The 17,358-nt window shown below is 60.1% G+C and overlaps 2 protein-coding genes across 4 annotated transcripts in view; one reads left to right on the top strand and one right to left on the bottom strand.

Annotated features, from left to right (window-relative positions):
* Positions 1-15,673, top strand: part of Vgll4 (vestigial-like family member 4) — a 111,655-nt gene extending 95,982 nt beyond the window's left edge. For 2 of the 3 annotated variants that reach the window (XM_005387009.2, XM_005387008.2), the window contains 3 exons: positions 11,367-11,589; positions 12,943-13,066; positions 13,229-15,673. In XM_005387009.2, coding sequence (XP_005387066.1) covers positions 11,367-11,589; positions 12,943-13,066; positions 13,229-13,500 — 619 coding nt within the window. In that variant the 3' untranslated portion in view covers positions 13,501-15,673. Of the gene's footprint in view, positions 1-3,883; positions 3,983-11,366; positions 11,590-12,942; positions 13,067-13,228 lie in introns of those variants that run through there. The other variant, XM_005387010.2, reaches the window with a different exon arrangement.
* A 474-nt stretch (positions 15,674-16,147) lies between these two features.
* Positions 16,148-17,358, bottom strand: part of Atg7 (autophagy related 7) — a 224,059-nt gene continuing 222,848 nt past the window's right edge. Inside the window, exon 19 of the mRNA XM_005387012.2 lies at positions 16,148-16,334. Coding sequence (XP_005387069.1) covers positions 16,302-16,334 — 33 coding nt within the window. The 3' untranslated portion in view covers positions 16,148-16,301. The remainder of the gene's footprint in view (positions 16,335-17,358) is intronic.

The following is a 17,358-nucleotide window of genomic DNA, read 5'->3' as shown; positions in this document are numbered from 1 at the left end:
GGCCAGGCAGCGCCGTAACGTTCCTTGACTCCCTGGGTCTGGGGCTGTGGAATGCCGCTGTCGTTGGTAGGGCCTTCAGGGAAATTCCCTGGGGCCAGCAAAGTGGGGACAGGTGGGGGCCTGTTCCCCCTCGCTCCATGTTGGGTCTCCTCTCTCTGCTTCTCCTGCCCCGCTCTCTACCTGCCCTTGGGCCGCCCGATCCCTTTCTTGCTTCGTTGGGTCCCCTGCTGCTTTTGTCACCAGCATCTTTCAAGATCTTTCAGAGACTCATTGTCTTAACCTGGTTGTCACTGTATAACGGTACCCTGGGTGGCACAGTTTATTAAGAGAAGTTCATTCAGCTGGCATTTCTTGAGGCTGGAGGTTCAAGATCAGTGGCTGCAGGTAACGCGGGTATCTTGCTGTGTCATAACGTGGTGGAGGGGCGAAGGGCAAGCAGGGATGAGGAGGGGCTCAAGGCCGCTCTCATGAGAATCAGCGCATTCCCGTGAGAGCCAGTGCAGTCTCTGCAGAGAGACATTAATGCCAGCACAGGCCTCCCTCCACCCAGCACCGCCACATCTGCAGTCAGGTGTCAGCGTGCACTTTAGTGGGACAAGCCAGACCGAAGTGTGGACATCACAGCCACCCTCCCAGGTGCTGCCCCCTCGTTGTAGCCCGTCTCATGTCCTGTGTGAGCTCATGGCATGATTGACCACTGGAGGTTGATGGTTGTTGCATCTTTTTTTTTTTTTTTTTTGGTTTTTCTCCGGTACCGGGAACCGAACTCACGACCTTGCGCTTGCCAGGCAGGCGCTTTGCCACTGAGCTAAATCCCCAGCCCTGGTTGTTGCATCTTTATCTCTGGCTGAAATCACCCGGAGGCCCGCCCTCTTCACACTAAGCACTGCCTCGCCAGAACTGGTTTTAACAACTCTTTTCATCTATATGTAGCCAAGCCTGCCTTGCGTAATTGCTTTCTCATTGCTGGGACACGATGCTGGACACTGCCAAGGGAAAAGAGAGGTTTATTTGACTTACAGTTCCGGTGAGTTCAGTCTGTGGCCAGCTGGCTTCAAGACAGAACGGACATGGAGGCAAGGCCTCGTGGAGGAAAGCCGCTCACCTCATGGTGGCCGAGAAATAGCTCAAAGGGAGTTGCTGGGGACAAGAGCACACCCTTCCAAGTGACAGACCAGGTGATCCACCTCTCCCAACTGGCCCCTCCTCCGTGCAGTACTCTCCATGGATGAACCTGCTGATGAGCACAAGCTCCGTGACCCTGTCTCTGAATGCAAGACTTTTGGGGGACACTTTAGAGCTAAACTTAACAGTCCCCATGTCCGTGGTGGGCATAGCTCTCTTTGCATTTGCCTTGGGATGTGCCCTGTGGGGAAGCTGAAGAATTCTAGGTGCAAGTGTGGCAGTGGGATGCACGCCCACGTGACACAGGGAGGTGTATAGGGTTGGTGCGTGCAGGAGAGGAGGTGGCAGAGGATCAGAGCCTGAGCCCCTGCAGCATGTGACAGAAATCGTAGTTCCCGGCTGCCACGAGATGCCTCAGGTGCCCTTTGCTTGCAACTCTGTCACTGTCCCAGAGGGGCCCCCAGCCAGCAAGTCTGTCCCTTTGCATGCTGCCGGCTACCTTTTCTCTCTCCTGCTGAACGAGCCCTTGGTCTCAGGGTTCTTGTAAATAATTCACTCAGCACTCTGGGGAAGGTTCTTGACTGGAAACGGGGGGTTTGTGTGTGTGTCGGGGGCCTTTGATGCAGAATCGCGACACCGCCAGCATCTTCGGGTTGGTGTGACTCACTCCTTAGTGGCGCGCTGGTTGGCAGGTGGTGGCCGTGCAGGGTCTGTGAAGGTGACGGAATGGGGAGCCTGGAGCTGCTCCACAAGTCGCCCGTGCCCGGGGAGGGCCGAGGTCACTCCAGCCAGAGGCACGACGCGCAGCCCTCTCAAGATCCTGTGACTGCCTCCTTTTTTCCATTTTCAAGAATTGGTTGTTCAACTTGCTTCTTTCACTTCCAAGAACCACCACAGTTTCCTTCCAGTAAATTCCCCCTTTATCTGACGCTAAGTGGCCATGTTGTCTGTTGCTTGGAATCAGGACGCGCGAACAAATGCTGATCTTTGGACAGCTTTCAGGGTCTCACAGTCGCTCACGCAACTCGACTGTCTCCACCCTTGTTCATAAATCACACGGTCCTTTCCGGGAGGAGGAGTTTCGGGGTCTGAGGGCAGCGTTTCTGTTCTCTGGTGGCTTCTGCCGGCCCAGGGTCCTGGTGGAGCAGCTCACGTTCCCACCTGAGGCTGTGGGCACCGCCGCTTGCTCAGCACCACCCCAAGGTGCCCGCTGCCTCTCTTTAATTTTCACTAGTCTCACAGAGGAATCACTGTTTCGCTGAGTGTTGTCTTCATCTTTACTGAGGAACTTGAATGATGTTTTTGTATGCTCTTTGGCCATACAGACTCGGGCTTTTGTAACTATCGCCTGGTTTATACCTGTTCTTTAGAAAGTTAGGGTGTTGCTCCTCTTGCTGTTGATACGGTAAAGGTGTCCGTAGTACGGATCTTGTGTTGGCTGTGTTAGCAAAATAACGGATGTGATTTGCTTTTCAACTTTATGGTACTTTCGGAATGTAGATTTTTTTTTTATTCTTTTTTTGACTTGGAGGTGTTCGGATCTTCAGTGGAAAAGCCTGCTGTGGAAGGGACTGGCAGACCGTGTCGCGTGACACCTAGTGCTTGTGACGGAGTAGGGGGCGAGAACCCTGCTGTCCCTGTAGCCTGCAGCTCCTGCTGCCAGCCTGGAGCGGGTGGGGGCTGGGCCTGGGAAGGCGGCGGCCGCAGAGATGGTTACAGCTGAGGAGCAGGGCCAGGACACCGGCCACCCGCATCCTGCCGAGGAGCAGGGCCCATGCGTGCAGCCCAGTGTCCCTGGCTTCTGTCCTCTCCCCTGTCCCCTCATGGACAGTTCCAGTCTCTTCCTGGTACCATTAGTAACCTCTGAAGGGAGAAGTTGAAACTCTGCTTTTATTTAACCAGCTTACCAGATGTTTCCTGTGGCTTGACAGATGCAGCACTTACTAGAAAGTTACACTCGTGAGGTTTGCAGTGCTGTGGACACTGTTGCTATAGACACTGCGTGGGCAGGACGTGGAAGACGCTGTGCGTGTCATTCGGGCGCTGATCGGGTTTTCCCCAGAGCGGACATGCTCCTGCCTTCTCTCCTGCACCGCTGGGCCCGGTGTAGAGGAGAGGGTGACGGGCTGATCAGAGCCGGGCGCCTCGGTTGGTGTCACCAGGGTCGCAGCTCAGGTGTGGGGCAGGTAGGAACTTGTGAGCAGCTCCCTGGCTCCCTGGCCTCTGCCTCTGTGGGCTGCCTGGCGCCAGGATCTGGCTTGAAATCTGCAGACTGGGCAGCTTTCTGAGCCCAGCTCAGGCTCCTGTGAGGCTGAGGCAGGCTGTGGCTTTGTCTTGGTGCCTGCGGTCAGCACTGCCCAGCCCACAGAGCTGTGAGTGCTGTGTGGGAGACGGAAGGACGGCGCCCCTGCAGCACCCAGGTGGCCTGCTGGAGGGAAGGGGCCCCTGAGGTCCCTGCTCCTCCTTTCCTTCCTGCCCAGCCGGCTCCTCCTGGGTTTTGTTCAGCGCATTTTCAAGTTTCATAAAAGCCTCCAGTTGTGGAAGACGCAGAAACAAAGGCGGAGGAAATCGCTGGCCTTGACTGACAGCAGCTCCATTTTCTCACAAAGTGGAACTGTAGCGATGCGTGTAACGTTCTGGCAAGCCGCCCCTGTAAGCAGCCCCTCCCAGCTCTTGCCAGCCTCCCCTGGGCCAGGGAGCTGCCCCTGCCCTAGGCCTTCCTTGTGGGGACTCTTATTCTGGCGGGGCGTCGCCTGGCGGGGCCCTGGCTGCCAAGTCCCAGTCCCAGTCCGCTGCTTTCTGGGAGGAGGGAGGAGGCGGCGGCCGCCCCTTGCTCCTTGGCAATGATTAAAGCGAGGTTAGTGCGAAGCCTTTCATTTCGCTGCCTTCTCCTGCCTTTTCCAAACCAGATGGCAGCTCTCTGTTCAGCTGGGATTAATTTAAAGCTGGGCGTGGTGGTGCCGAGGACGCGCTCAGCGGGGACGGTGGTGACCGCCCTCTCTGTGCTGCCCCTCTGTACCCGGCTGCGTCCTCCGGGATGGGCGCGTGGACGTCATGGCCCGTGTGATGGTGAGCGGGTCGCTGCAGGTGGCGGCTGTCACTGGGGCCCACGGTGGGGTCAGGGCTGTGCAGCTGCCAGGCCCGCCTCCCGCAGGAGGGGTGTTTCCCAGGTAACATGGGTCCTTAAAGAAAACGACAGGAGTCGGACGCTTGGCCGCAGCAGTGGGTGCGGAGGTCATGACCTGGGGTCCGTGGCTGTGAAGTGCCCTCGGCTGGGCCTCTCCCCAGGCGTGGTGCACGGAGGCCCTGATCACACTGTCTGCCCGCCCGCTCCCCCGCCTGCTTGGGTCGGCTGCCCGGAGGCCGGGGCCCAGGTGTGGGGTGCGTCATGCAGGGCAGCGGGTAGGTGTCTGACACCTGGCGTGGTGCGCGTGCCCGCAGCCCCAGCACTCGGGAGGCCAAGGCCAGCCTGGGCCGAGAACCCTCAAAGACAAGGAAAGTGATCCTAGCACCTGTACCATCTGCATGACCCTGGAGGGTTGTGCAGGCAAAATAGTAAGTCTGTTGTGAAAAGACCAGCGCTACAGGCTTGTGTCACGGAGGACCCAGAACAGGTCACTCGCAGATGCTGAGAGGCACCAGGGCCCGAGAGGAGAGCACGGCCCGAGTGTCTCACAGGGACGGAGTGGCAGTCTGGGCGCAGGAAGCGGTCCTGGGCGTGGCCAGTGGTGACTCGAGGTTTACACAGCAGTGTGGGTGTGGTGCCACCTGATGAGCCTGTAATCCTAGCTGCTCAGGAGGCTGAGGCAGGAGGGCCATGAATTCAGTGGCAGCCAGGACTACTCAGGTGAGACCCTGCCTCAAAAAATAAAAACAGCTAGGGTGCAGCTGTTGCAGAGCTCACCAGGCACATGTGGGCCCAGGGTTCCATCCCCTTACTGCCCCTGCCCCTCCCCAAACAGGAAAAAGGCAGACCTTTATGTACACTTATGTGTACTTAACCACAGCATAGAGACATTTTAAAGATGCAGGACTGACACCAAGTTCAGCTCATCTGGAGGGTGGCGTGAGCTGTACGGCGGTGGCGCTCCGGTGGGTGGTGCCCCCGTCTTGCGTGGGTCAGTGGAGGTGGCCCTCTGGACGCTCCAGGGGTTTGCAGAGCCTCAGCTGAGTGGGGGTGGACGCTGCTCAGGGTCCCTCCCTCCCCGTCCCCGCCCCTGCTACCGCTCTGTGCTAGGCTGTGGGCCGGGAAGAGAGGGGATCAGGGCCCGGGACTCTCTTTGGTGCTGGCAGTGCTACTCGGAGCACCCAGGGGCGCTCACTGTGATGTCTTCACCGGGTCTGAAAAGTGGGATAGTTTAGCAATGGTTCTGTAACTCAGAGAAAAGGAAGCCGGCCGTCAGGACCGTTTGAACCTTGCTTTAAGAATAGACGTGGTGAAGTCCGGTACCTGCCCCACCAGTTGTCAGGATGTTAGTAGCCCTTTTAGGCACCTAGGTGTCTTCAAAATAATCTTTCCTTCAAATGACTTAGATCTTATTTCTCTGCCATCTATATTTTTAAAACTAGCTAATCCTTTCCTCTATTTTCGGGTAAGCTGAGAATTCAGCTGGACCTGCCAGTAAATCGTTACTAGGGTAACAATTACTCTAAATGCTGTGTGGATGCGCTGCATGGTCTGCCCACAGATGCCACATCCTTTAAAGAGTATATTACTGGATTTGGTGGCACATGCCTGTAATCAGAGCACTCAGGAAGCTGAGGCAGGAAGATCTCTCCAGTTCGAGGCCAGCCTGGGCGGCTACATAGTGAGACCCTGTCTCAAAAAAAAAAAAAAAAGAAAAGATAGCTACCTCAAGATCTTTTATTAGCTGGTTGTGGTGGTGAACACCTGTAATCCCAGCACTCACGAGGCTGAGGCAGGAAGATCCCTGTGAGTTGGAGGCCAGCGTGGGCTACATAGCACAGGGTCAGTCTACACTACAGAGTGAAAGCCTGTCTGAAACTTTCCCCCCCAAAATCTTTTATTAGGTGAAGATTTCATCACTTTATCCTCAATGCTTAAATTAGAAGAGTTGTATCATAATTTCATGGCTGGTTTTGTTGTTTGCAGTTTGTGGGGTCAGGGGAGAAGGTTAAATTATTTAAAAAATCAGCGTTGGACTTGTTTAAGGCTGACTCAGTTTGTGGAATCGGAGGTTCTCCTCCAGTATGGAAAGTTCACGACGTCATCTGGGACTGTTGACTACCGGCTCGGAGGAGACGTGCTGTGGGGGAGGGGCGGTACAGCGGGCTGCACGGGAGGGGGCGCTGCCGTGTGCCACGTGCGCGTGTGTGACATCGGTGTGGGAGTTCAGCCTGCACGGGGTCACACGCAGAGGACAAGGGCCAGGAGGCTTCTGTTGGCGGTGCACCTTCACTGTGGCGTGGGTGCCAGCGTGACTTGGCCTCTGGCTCTGTGGCCCCGCCACTTTCCTCCTCCCTGGGACAGAATAGCAGATCCCTGCACCTTGAAGGAGAAGTTGGTTTTGGCTGGCGTTTCACGAGTCCCTAGTCCTTGCGAGGCAGAAGGGTCTGGGGTGGGCCCTGCTTGAGGCATGGCGGACAGCAAGGGCGTGAAGGGAGAGGCTGCCCCTTGCAGGGTCTTCCCGTGCAGCCTGTGCGCCCTGGTTTCTGGCAGAGATGTGCCACTGTGGATGCCCAGGCTGGTCTCGAACTCGCAACGATCCTCCTTGTTTCTTTTTAAGGCAGGCGTCCTCGACAGGGGCTCGTATCGCAGCCTTTTGATGCAGATTGTGTTGACAGCCAGGACCGAAGGTGGCCAGGACAGCGGCGTGTGGCTTGCGGTGCCCCTCGCCTCTCTGTGGCGCTGGCACTGCACGGCCCGCTGTTGTCGACCTCGGGGTTTCCAAGCTTCTCTCTCGGGCTAAGACAGAGCTCCCAGTGTCCTCAGTGAACGATGGGTCCTAAGTAGTTTCCAGCGATTTGCTGCAGATGTGCAGAGGCACGCCCCCCGCTCCGCGCATCTGAGCTTCAGACACGGACGGGCTGGGGGTGTCGGGGACGCAGCGCGGCAGGCGGGGCACAGGCCCCCGAAGCTCCTTCCACACCAGTCCCGTTGGGCACTTGGATCGGTCGCTGGGTCCTCGAGGTTTCCCTGGCCCCCGGGTAGATGGCCTTCGGCTCCCTGAGCTGCTCTGTCATCTTCCAGTCCGTCGGCGCTGGCTGCACCCAAGAATTCCCTGACTCCGTACGATGATGGCGTGCCCCGCGCTGGGGTGCACACCCGTGGGCACCGCCGAGTCCCTTCTGCTGTGGCTTCGCCCAGCCTGTGCCTGGCAGAGGTGGGGCCCAGAGTAGGGGTCCTGAGCGAAGAAGCCTTCGCTGGGCTTTGAGTGGCCGCTCCTGGTCTTCACCCCTTTCTCTAGCGTGTGTCCCAGCTGTCGTGCCCCACCCCTAAAGACGGCAAAGCCAGTCCCCATTCACAGATGCTGACGTTGCTCGGCAGAGGGGAAGATGGTCTCCGAGGGTTGGTCGTGTCCCCGGCAGACGGGGCAGCTCAGATCCTGAAAACGTAATGTTTCCCGTCCCTTCGCCACTTCGACGACTGTGCCTAATGCCAAAAGTCTGCAAGCGGTTGCAGTTTTTAGAACTCTCATTCATTGAGAGGATACATAATGACAAAAACAACTACAGATTCAGTAGCAGTGTGAATGTTAAATTAGTTTATACTTTATTAATCTCAGCAGTGTCCATTCACGCTTGTGTGCATGTGTGCAGCACATGATTGGACATCTGGGGACGAGGTGTGCTGGGCATGTGGACCCCAGCCTCCCAGCCAGCAGGTGGAGACTCCCGCTTCTTGGTGACAGTGGCCAACGGGGAGGGCACACAGGTTGACCCACATTCAAACCTGCTTCCCGTCTTGTCGAGGCTGCTGATGGAAGCACACAGGGCCCAGTGTAGTCAGGGAAAACCAAACCAGTACCTTGCTTGCCGGGGGAGCAGCCCGGAAGTGAGCCCAGCCCCTAGGCACCTGGAGGAGCCCACTGTGCTAGTGCAGCGTGGGCGGCCGCTGGCAGGGGCTGGCCCTGGACTTCTCTGCCTTACGCCTCTATCAGGGAAACCTGACTTCTGGAATTCTGGCCCACTGTGAGGAGCAAGGGGAAAAAGGCTGCCTCCCTTAATGGGGGTACTCAGGGCAGGCTTGAGCTTCCTGGCAGCCAGGGTACTGGAACCAGGTCTGAGGACTGTCCTGGAGGCCCACATCACATCTGAAAGCAGTGTTCACAGTAAAGATACGGAATCACCAGACAGGAATGAAGTGACTTACAGGGTGTTGTAAATTAAAATCGTTCATTTATTCATTCATTCATTCTTTTATAGAGAAGGTCTTGCTATGTGGTTCAGACTGGCCTTGAACTCACAGCAATCCTCCCGCCTCAGCCTCCCGAGTGCTGGGATCACAGGTGTTTACCATTTAGCACCAGTGTTTTCTTTCTTGAAGCTTCCGCCTGAGGGAGCTGGAAGTGTCCCGAGCACGAGCAGTGTGGGGGCTGGGAACTCGCTGGGCCCCACCATGCAACTGTGGCGTGACTGTGCTCAGGCAGCGGGGAGATTTTCCTGCGCTCCTCCGGGCTCCTGGAGAAGGATGGGCATCACAGGAGACACAGGTGGCAGCTGAGGTGCTGGGGGGCCCACGGGCAGTGGCCATGGAGGACACTATCACCCAGTGGAGACTGGGGGTACAAGGTGACAGTGCAGACTGGGCGGTCCCTCTGCGGGCTATGGGGGGCAGCTCTGGCCTGTTCTGCCTCTGGGACCCCCAGGCCACCAAGTCCCCCTGCCTCTGCACACTGGCTCATGGGCCCACCTTCCTGGCCCAGAGCTTTGTTTCAGGTGGCCCGGGCCAGCACTTCCTGTCCAGAACTGGCACCGAGCAGGGCGGGTCCCCAGCAGAATGTCCTGGGGACGCACTCCAGCGCTTTACTGCCTCCTTGGGAAGCCGCAACCTGCTCATAGGGAGGCGTGGTGGGCCTGGTTTGGGGTGCAGGGGACGCTGAGCCCAGGGAGGCCGCAGCGAGGCGGGGGGATAACTGACAGGAGGGGACGTTGCGCTGCTGTTCAGGCCCACGCTTTAAATGCTTCTTGAATTCTTCCTGAAAGCAGATCTGTCCCGCTGGTCATTTCCTCTGAAACGTCCGGCGCCCTTTCATTCCTGCGGGTGCTGCTCACTGCACAGCTTTGCTGCTGGGAGCAGGTTTGCTTTTCCCCAAACACTGGCACTTTCTCGTTTTGGTTTTGGGAGACAGGGTCTCGCGTTGTAGTCTAGGCTGTCCTTGAACCCTCAGTGATCCTCCTGCTTCAGCCTCCTGCGAGCTGGGATTACAGACATTTACCACCGTGCCGCGCACACTGTGGACGTGTTTCTCTCAGAGGTTGCTCCGGAACAGGTGGCCTGTGTCCCCAGAAGGCTCTGTCCTGGACCAGGCGTACCGGCCCCGCCCCTGCTCCTGCTCCTGCCCCTGCCTGCAGGGGTTTTCTCCCGAGTCCTGGCCGCGGCAGCACTCCTGACACGGAGCCCCTCGGCCCAGTGAGTGTCCGTGCGCTTGTCCCTGTGCTGCCGCAGGGTGCGTGTGGTTCGGGTCCCTGTCCCCGGAGCGTGTGACACGCTGGGAAGCGCTGAGGTTGGGTGTGATTCACGGAGGCGGTGACGGGGAGAACAGTCTCTCTGAGCTCCGGGAAGCAGTGGGACGAGCTGGAAATGTGAGTAATGTATAATTTCACTAAAATTGCTGCCCAGGTCTCGGGACCTTCTGTTTCTCAGGGTCTGCTGGCTCCGTGACGCCGGCGGCACCGTGTTCCCGCGCAGTTTCTGCCTGGTGTGGGGCCAGGCGGGAGCACCGTGACACCAGTGTGGGATGGCGGCCCCTGACACCCTCTGGGCATGGCTTTCCTTGGTGACACCTTTCAGACTCGCGGTTGGGTACTCTGCGTGGGCAGTGGGTGTGGGGCATCCGTGACCTTGGCAGCGGGGGTTCGGCCTGTGCCTTTTGTCACCGGCGTCTGTAGGGTCCTTGCCAGCTGCGGCCCCTCCCCGGGCTTCCTGTCCCTGCTGGAATGTCAGCACCGCGTCTCACTCTAGTTGTCACACGATCAGGGCTCAGTTAACACTGGCTGAGTAAACAGAAGCCTGCCCGGCACCCTGGGCCCGAGCAGCTCCTCTCAGCGAAGGCATCCTGGGTGCTGGGCAGGCTGGGCTCCGTGATGTGTCCGGGAGAGTTCAGTCAGAAAGCAAACTTCGTTTTTCTCCAAACTGGAAGGAACTAACTCTCAGCACGTGTGAGAACGTGCTGAGAAACGGTTGAGGTGTCACACCCAGCTAGGTGAGAGCCGGGGGTGTGAGCCCCGGAGGCCTCGAGTGCGCAAACGCGTCTCAGGCCTGCAGTCGCTGCGGAGGAGCAGTGCGCGCACGCTGGTGTCCACGCGGGGGAGGAGGAGTCTTTTGCACTGTCCTCTGGGCATCGCCGGGACGAGTGGCATGCAGGGGACCCACTGTCTAAACAGGCAGAACATCCTCCCCCAGGGTTGTCTTCGCGGGATAGATGTTTATTTCTCGGCTGCTCTGAAGGTATTCCGTGCGGTCAGCCGGAGAACAGAACCATAGCGCCGTGTCCCGTGCCCGTCACCCCGAGTGGAGCCCCGAGTGTGGGGCTGCCCGGGTGCTACTCCATGCTGGCCCTGCACCTGCAGGCCCAGGACCGTCTGTGCAGGCGGCTGCCCGCGGGCTGACGGGGCCTGTGTCTGCCTGCCCGTGTCTCGTCCCTGCTTCGGGGTCACCGTGTGCTGTGCGCACAGGCAGGGAGGGGACGCCGCCTCCATGAGAAGTGTGCGATTCTTAGGGAACAGGCCCAGAGGTCTTCGTCTGCCACAGTGTGATTTGAAAGACTAGATGCAGGTCGTGGAGACAGAGGCCCTGGTGCCAGAGGACGCGGTGCACCGGAGGGAGGGACCCGAGGCTGAATAGGTGGGGTCACGGGGTCCATGTGACGGGCGCAGAGCCCCGAGGTGCCCTGTGGGTCCGCCCTGAGCAGGGGCCGTGCGGGAAGCGGGAGGTGGGGTTGCTGACCACAGTGGAAGGCTCTGGGCGCGTGGAGGTGGGACCCGCCTGTGGGAACGGTGCCCCGCCTGGGGTCCCTTGGCCAGGGCTCCCCTCCTAAGGGCTCGTTGCTTTCTTCCAGGAACAAGACCAGCAATGGAGACTGCCGCAAGGACCCCCGGGAGCACAGCCGCAGCCCCATCGAGCGAGCCGTGGCCCCCACCATGGGCCTGCACGGCGGCCACCTGTACAGCTCCCTGCCCAGCCTCGGCGTGGAGCAGCCGCTCGCCCTGACCAAGAGCAGCGGGGACACCGGCAGGGCGGCTGGCCTCTCACCCACACTCACGCCCGTGGAGCGGCAGCAGGTACGCGCGCACGGGTGGCGGGGCACCTTGGGCTGGTCCCTGTGGGGGGCTCTTTGCTTTGGGCTGGAATCTTTTCAGCGCGAGCTGATCAGAGGCCTGGGACTGGCACATAGTAACAGAAAATGGGGAAATTATTATAATAGTTGCTCGGTAGAAAAATCCCTTTTGAAAAATGAGGTTTTTGGGGGACCTCACAGTACAGGAAGGCCTGGTGGCTGTGGCAAGAAGCCAGCGTGGACAGTGGCGGGGCTGCCAGGGCGCAGGGGTCCCTGCCAGGTTCGGGGTGGGCAGCGGCACAGGCTGCTGTGACGTGGTGTCACTGCCCTGTGTATGCGCACGGTGCTCTCCACTTGGAGCTCGTGGCCAGGCGCCCTGCTGAGGGTACGAGGGTGGCCCCACACCGAGCCCTGCGCTCCAGAAGCTCGGGGAGTGACGCGTGAAAAAGGTGCAAAGACGCCGGAGGGCGGAGGCCACAGCGAGAGGCAGGCCGCACCCTTGGGGCCGTGTGGCAGGAGCGGCCTCCTCCTGGCACTGGCAGCCGGGCGTGGCTCCAGGCCCACGTCAGAGGCGGTGTGCAGGGCTGCGGGGACGCAGAGGGAGAGCAGCCGCCTGTGTGGCGTGTCCTGGGGGCTGCCGGGTTGCCTGGGGCCAAGTCCCTGGCTGTGCTGTCACACAGTGGGGACAGCGTGGGCAGAGCGCCCAGCACGTGACAGCAGAGTCAGGGTCGGTCCAGGCTGAGTCCTTGTGGCTGAGGCCAGGAGGGGCCCCGAGCTTGGGCCTTCAGTGGCCTCGTCCCTCTGGACGGTGCTGACCCGGGGGCTGGGCATCCCCCAAGCTCCTGGACACCCTCTTTGGCAAGGCCCCCCACTCTGACCTCTGCTGGTCAGGACTCCAGGAGGGAGGAGGAGACAGATGCCAGCTCAAGCTGCCCCAGGAGGCTGCAGAGGCCAGAGGTGTTTGAGGGACACCATGTGGAGGTGACAGGAGGGAGCGAGATGGCGGCAGCCGGACCGGGTGGGGGCTGCGGCGTCTCATCTTGGTCACAACAGGAAGGAGCCAGCTTGAGCTGGTTTTGCTACAGGCAGAACCCTGCGGCCTACTGGGAAGGGCCCAGAGGGACCTAGAGGTCCTGTGGGATCCAAGAGCACCTGGGCCCGCAGTAGCAGGAGCGGGCGTCCCTCCTGCCACCTTGTGACTTAGTCCCTGGTGCCCAGCGCTTGTCCTGGCCCCTCGCTGGCCCCAATGCCATGAGCAGGGGTCACGCTCCAGAGAGGACAGTGCAGGGGAGGGTAGCACTGGGGACACAGTGCCATGGCCCTGTGTGCGCTAAAGCGCTGACGCCTCTTCCTGCAGAACCGGCCCTCGGTGATCACCTGCGCCTCAGCGGGCGCCCGCAACTGCAACCTCTCGCACTGCCCCGTCGCGCACAGCGGCTGCGCCGCGCCCGGGCCCGCCAGCTACCGGAGACCACCCAGCAGTGAGTGTCCCTGCCGCCCGTGCCGCCTCACTCTGGAGCGCATCCTTCGTCCCTGGCCGGCAGCGGGTGGGGAGACACGCGTGGGTGGGGCCCGCTGTTCTGAGTGTCACTGGCCAGGGCAGCAGGTGCCTAAAACGTGACCTGCCCTCGTTTCCCCTGCAGCCGCCCCTGCCTGCGACCCCGTGGTGGAGGAGCACTTCCGCCGGAGCCTGGGCAAGAACTACCAGGAGCCGGAGCCGGTGCCCAACTCCGTGTCCATCACCGGCTCTGTGGATGACCACTTCGCCAAAGCCCTGGGTGATACGTGGCTGCAGATCAAGGCGGCCAAGGACGGAGCGTCCAGCAGCCCCGAGTCAGCCTCACGTCGGGGCCAGCCAGCCAGCCCCTCCGCCCACATGGTCAGCCACGGCCACTCCCCGTCCGTGGTCTCCTGAGGGCACTCGGCACCACGCCTGTCTGCATGGTTTGCCTGAGCTTTGAACAGTCAGTACTTTAAAAAAAAAAAAAAAAAAAAAAATCCTGGGGTGGGCGGGGGGAGGGGCGGGGCGGTCTGTCCACAAACCCGTGCTGTGGGGTTCTGTGCTCTTCTGTCTCATACTTGCGTGACGTCCTCACGAGGGGCCCTCAACGTGCCAGGAGGCGGCGCGCGGGTCGGCGGGCGTGCTCTGTGGCGCTTGTTTCCTGCCTTGGTTACCAAAGAAACCTCTGGCACAGTGTGCGGCCGGTCAGGACTCCAGCGTCCTCAGCCACAAGCCATGATGACTTCGGGGGTCCCGGCACTCTGTGCCCTTCTCGTGTGCTTCCCGAGGCCCGGGGTGTGTGCGCGTGTGTGTGCGTGTGTATACTTGAAGAGAAGCGTGCTGTCTGATTTGCACTATTGGGGGACGGAGGCTCTGCCTGGCAGCTGCCGCAGGACACTGGCACCCTGAGGGCAAGGTGCTGGGACCGCAGGGCGGCCGCTCCCAGCCGTACACGTTGGGGTGCAGTGAGGTTAGAGGAGCTTGGGGTGCCGCACAGGCTGCAGTCTTCTCTAGATTCGGGGCTGCACCTGGGTCACAGGCGCCGCCGCACGGGCATTCACCCTCTGGGATCACTGCAGCTGTCAGAGCCTGACGTCGAGGACGCCGTAGTGCTTTAAAGAGGACTCGTGTTTTAACGGAGAAAAAATAGCTGGTTTCTATTAATTGTATAGACACTAAGCAGCCCAGAGTACTTACGGCTTCTTTTCAGAGCTAGTTTGTCAGTCCCAGACCTAGATCTCCCTACTGCTGGTACAGTTGTACTCTGAGCTCTGTGTTTGATCCTCTACCCACAAGGAGCGCGGGCGCCGCACCTGGCAGGCAGCGGGCAGTGGCGGGAGCAGGCGTGGGCTGCAGGTGGCCAGCACCACTGCCCCTGGGATCCCCCCTACCTGGTGACGCCCCCCCGGGGACCCGGATGGTGTCTCCCAGCTCCCCGGGCGCAGCCTGCTCCCCGGGCTGACCGCAGATGGCTGTCGATGCGCACCGTGTTCTGTGTGCTTCTGGTGCGTGGGGCCAAGGCCGTGTACATTCCTGACTTTACCCAGTTACGACTGCATTTATCGTCTGCCATATTCACAGCTACTAACTAGACATTAGAAGCACCCGAGACAGGGCTGTGGGTGTCCCACAGCCGCTCCTCCTCTTGGTCAGTGAGCGTTTCTGTCCCCACCCCAGGGGTCTGTGTCAGCCTGGCCCTCCAGGGGACTCGAGACGTCACCTGATTGGGTGACACGGGCGTGGCCACCTCAACTGTGAGGTCTGAGGGCACAGGCGCCCTGAGCCAGCTCGCAGTAGGCGAGACGCCCGGCCCGCTGTTGGGTTTGGGACGTTGGGTGGGAGGGCTGGGTCTGGCTCTTGTGGTTAAGCTGGTCAGGCTGCTGCTGGCCTTCACGGAGTAGAAGGAAGTCCTCCTCCAGCCCCAGCCACTCCCACTGGACCGGGCTTCCACGCTTTGGCATTCAGGCCCCTGTATTTTCTGTAGGAAAAAAAATCATTGAGAACACTTTTTTTATATAGGTAACTTTAAGACCATCATTACGCTGTGCGTAAAGAATGTACAGAGAAATTTGTAGGTATTTTTTGAAGAACAATTAATTTGTTAATGATATGTAGCTATTTAATTTTTCCCTTTCCTATCATAATCATTCATTTTTTTTTGTTGTTGTCGTTTGGAAAAAAAAGTTGATCTTTTTTTTGGTCGTGGATGTGTCCGTAAACGTGCAGGAACACAGGTACTCTGAGACCACCATCCGCATCATAGCCACACGTTTGTTACTGCTACAGGCTACTGAGCGCGGGCCAGAGCCGCCGCCGCGGACCCTTCCTCGGCCAGTGAGTGGGCGCCGCTTGGGGACGGTGGTGCTGGTGGCCGGGTCCCCGCGCCAACCTATCTGGGATAGGCCGTCCCCCAGACCCGGGTCGTCCGCGGCGCGTTCTGACTCCTCTGATATGTGTAAATCTGTAATATACCATTCTCTGTGGCCTGTTTTTCCTGGAAGAAGAAAAAAAAAAAAGGTTTGGCAGGCCATCTTTTTTTTGTACTTAAAAGTAGCCTTAAGAACAATAATAAAGTGCTCTTAAACCACAGGCTGGCTGTGTGTGTGGCTCTCGAGTCCAGGGGCGGCGGGGCGATGGCCCTGAGCTGCCTGGTGTGAGCAGGAGGAGGGGGCTTCAGCCTCCACTGTCTCTGCTGGGAGACGCGGCTCTAGACTTGACTGACTCTGAGATGTGCTGAAGCCGCCAGGATGGAAGTGTGGAAGGAACGGGCACGTCCAGTGCCAGGCAGGCAGCCCCGTGCACCCAGGGCCGCCTCTTGAGCAGGACACAGCCCAGGTCAGGCCAAGATGTTCAGGAGCCACTTGGGCACCCCGTGCCCCCCGCAACAAGGTGGCCCCTGTTGCACAGGCAGCCTGGCCAACCCACCTCACCCCCAGCTTCCACCTACAGGTGAGGTTAGAAGAGCCCAGGGACATGGGTGCTGCCTCCAGTGTGGACACCCCTGGGGGCCTGACCCTGTGACACAGAAAAAACGGCACGTGGAGGGGCTGCGCCCAAGGGCTGTGGTGCCAAAGCTGAGGTTATTATTGCAGGCAGGACGGGCAGGACGTGGGATGGGGTGAGGGTCCTGGTCCTCGGGCTTGGGGCGGGGACGCGCAGGCCTGGAGTCACCCGTCCCGGCTGCTGTCCTGCCCCAGCGCGCCTCAGCGGTGGTCTCAGAGGGTCTCCTCGTCGCTCATGTCCCAGATCTGCATGGAGAAAGGGAAAGCGTCAGCCCAGCTGCCGGCTGGGCCCCCGGACGTGGTGGAGCTACAGCTGCCTCGACCACAGGAGCAAGGGCCCCGCCTGCAGGACAGGGCGCCGGACCCCGTGCCCGGTGCTGCAGCTGCTGCAGGCCTGAGGCAGGGCTGTGGGGGCGCTGCCTGCTCTGAACTGCAGTCCACTGTCTGCCAGACAGACCCAGGGATCTGGCTACGGCCCGGTACCCCTGCCAGTGTGTCCCTGGGGAGCCGGCCCGAGGGTGTTAACGAGGTACTACAGGGCAGGGAGGGACAGCTCCTTCCGGAGACCCTGCGCAGACCCCTTGCCCACCCTCAGAGGTGCCGCAGCTGTACAGCAGGTCCAGGCCCTGTAGCCAGAGCTCCCCCTGGACTTTGGCTGCAGACCTTCCCGATTTCCAGAACCGGCTCCCACAGGCCGGCCCGGCCCGGCCGGAGGAGCGCAGGGACAGTGTGCTCGCGGGGAGGCGGCCCCAGGTCAGCACGCGGCCTGGCTTCCAAGTCCCCGCGTGGAAGGTAAACTAGGGAAGAAGGACCCTCCGGCCCGAGCTGAGTGGTGGCAGGCGTCCCTGTCAGCCCCGGACCCCAGGCTCGGGCAGCGCCTCCACGGTTCAGCCAGGTGCGGGGGCCCAAGGCTCTTCCCCAGCAGAACACAGCCCCAGGCGCTACTGCGTGGGGCCCAGTGTTTACAACTCCAGGCCTGATCTTCTGGCTCTGGAGGTCTAACGGGGGAACGGAACCACTAAAGCAGTGACGGCGAATCTTCTAGAGCTTTCAGTGACACGGCCCGCTGCGGCACACGCGCCTTTGGTTTGCCACCACTGCGCTAGAGCGTTGGCTGGCGTAGTTCAGCCGGACACATTTCTGCAGCCCTTCCTGGGCCCCACGCTGTGTGGCCCTAACACAAACGCCCCCTCCTTCACGCCTCACAGGCAAACAAGCTCAGAGCTAGCGTGGCTTCCCTGGGCCACACAGCAAGCAGGCTGCAGGTCCA

Source organism: Chinchilla lanigera, unplaced genomic scaffold (assembly GCF_000276665.1).
Source record: "Chinchilla lanigera isolate Chin_1 unplaced genomic scaffold, ChiLan1.0 scaffold00028, whole genome shotgun sequence".
In the NCBI taxonomy this organism is placed as follows: domain Eukaryota; kingdom Metazoa; phylum Chordata; class Mammalia; order Rodentia; family Chinchillidae; genus Chinchilla; species Chinchilla lanigera.
The sequence above is the reverse complement of the archived record's forward strand: the minus strand, read 5'-3'. Positions and strand labels throughout refer to the sequence as shown.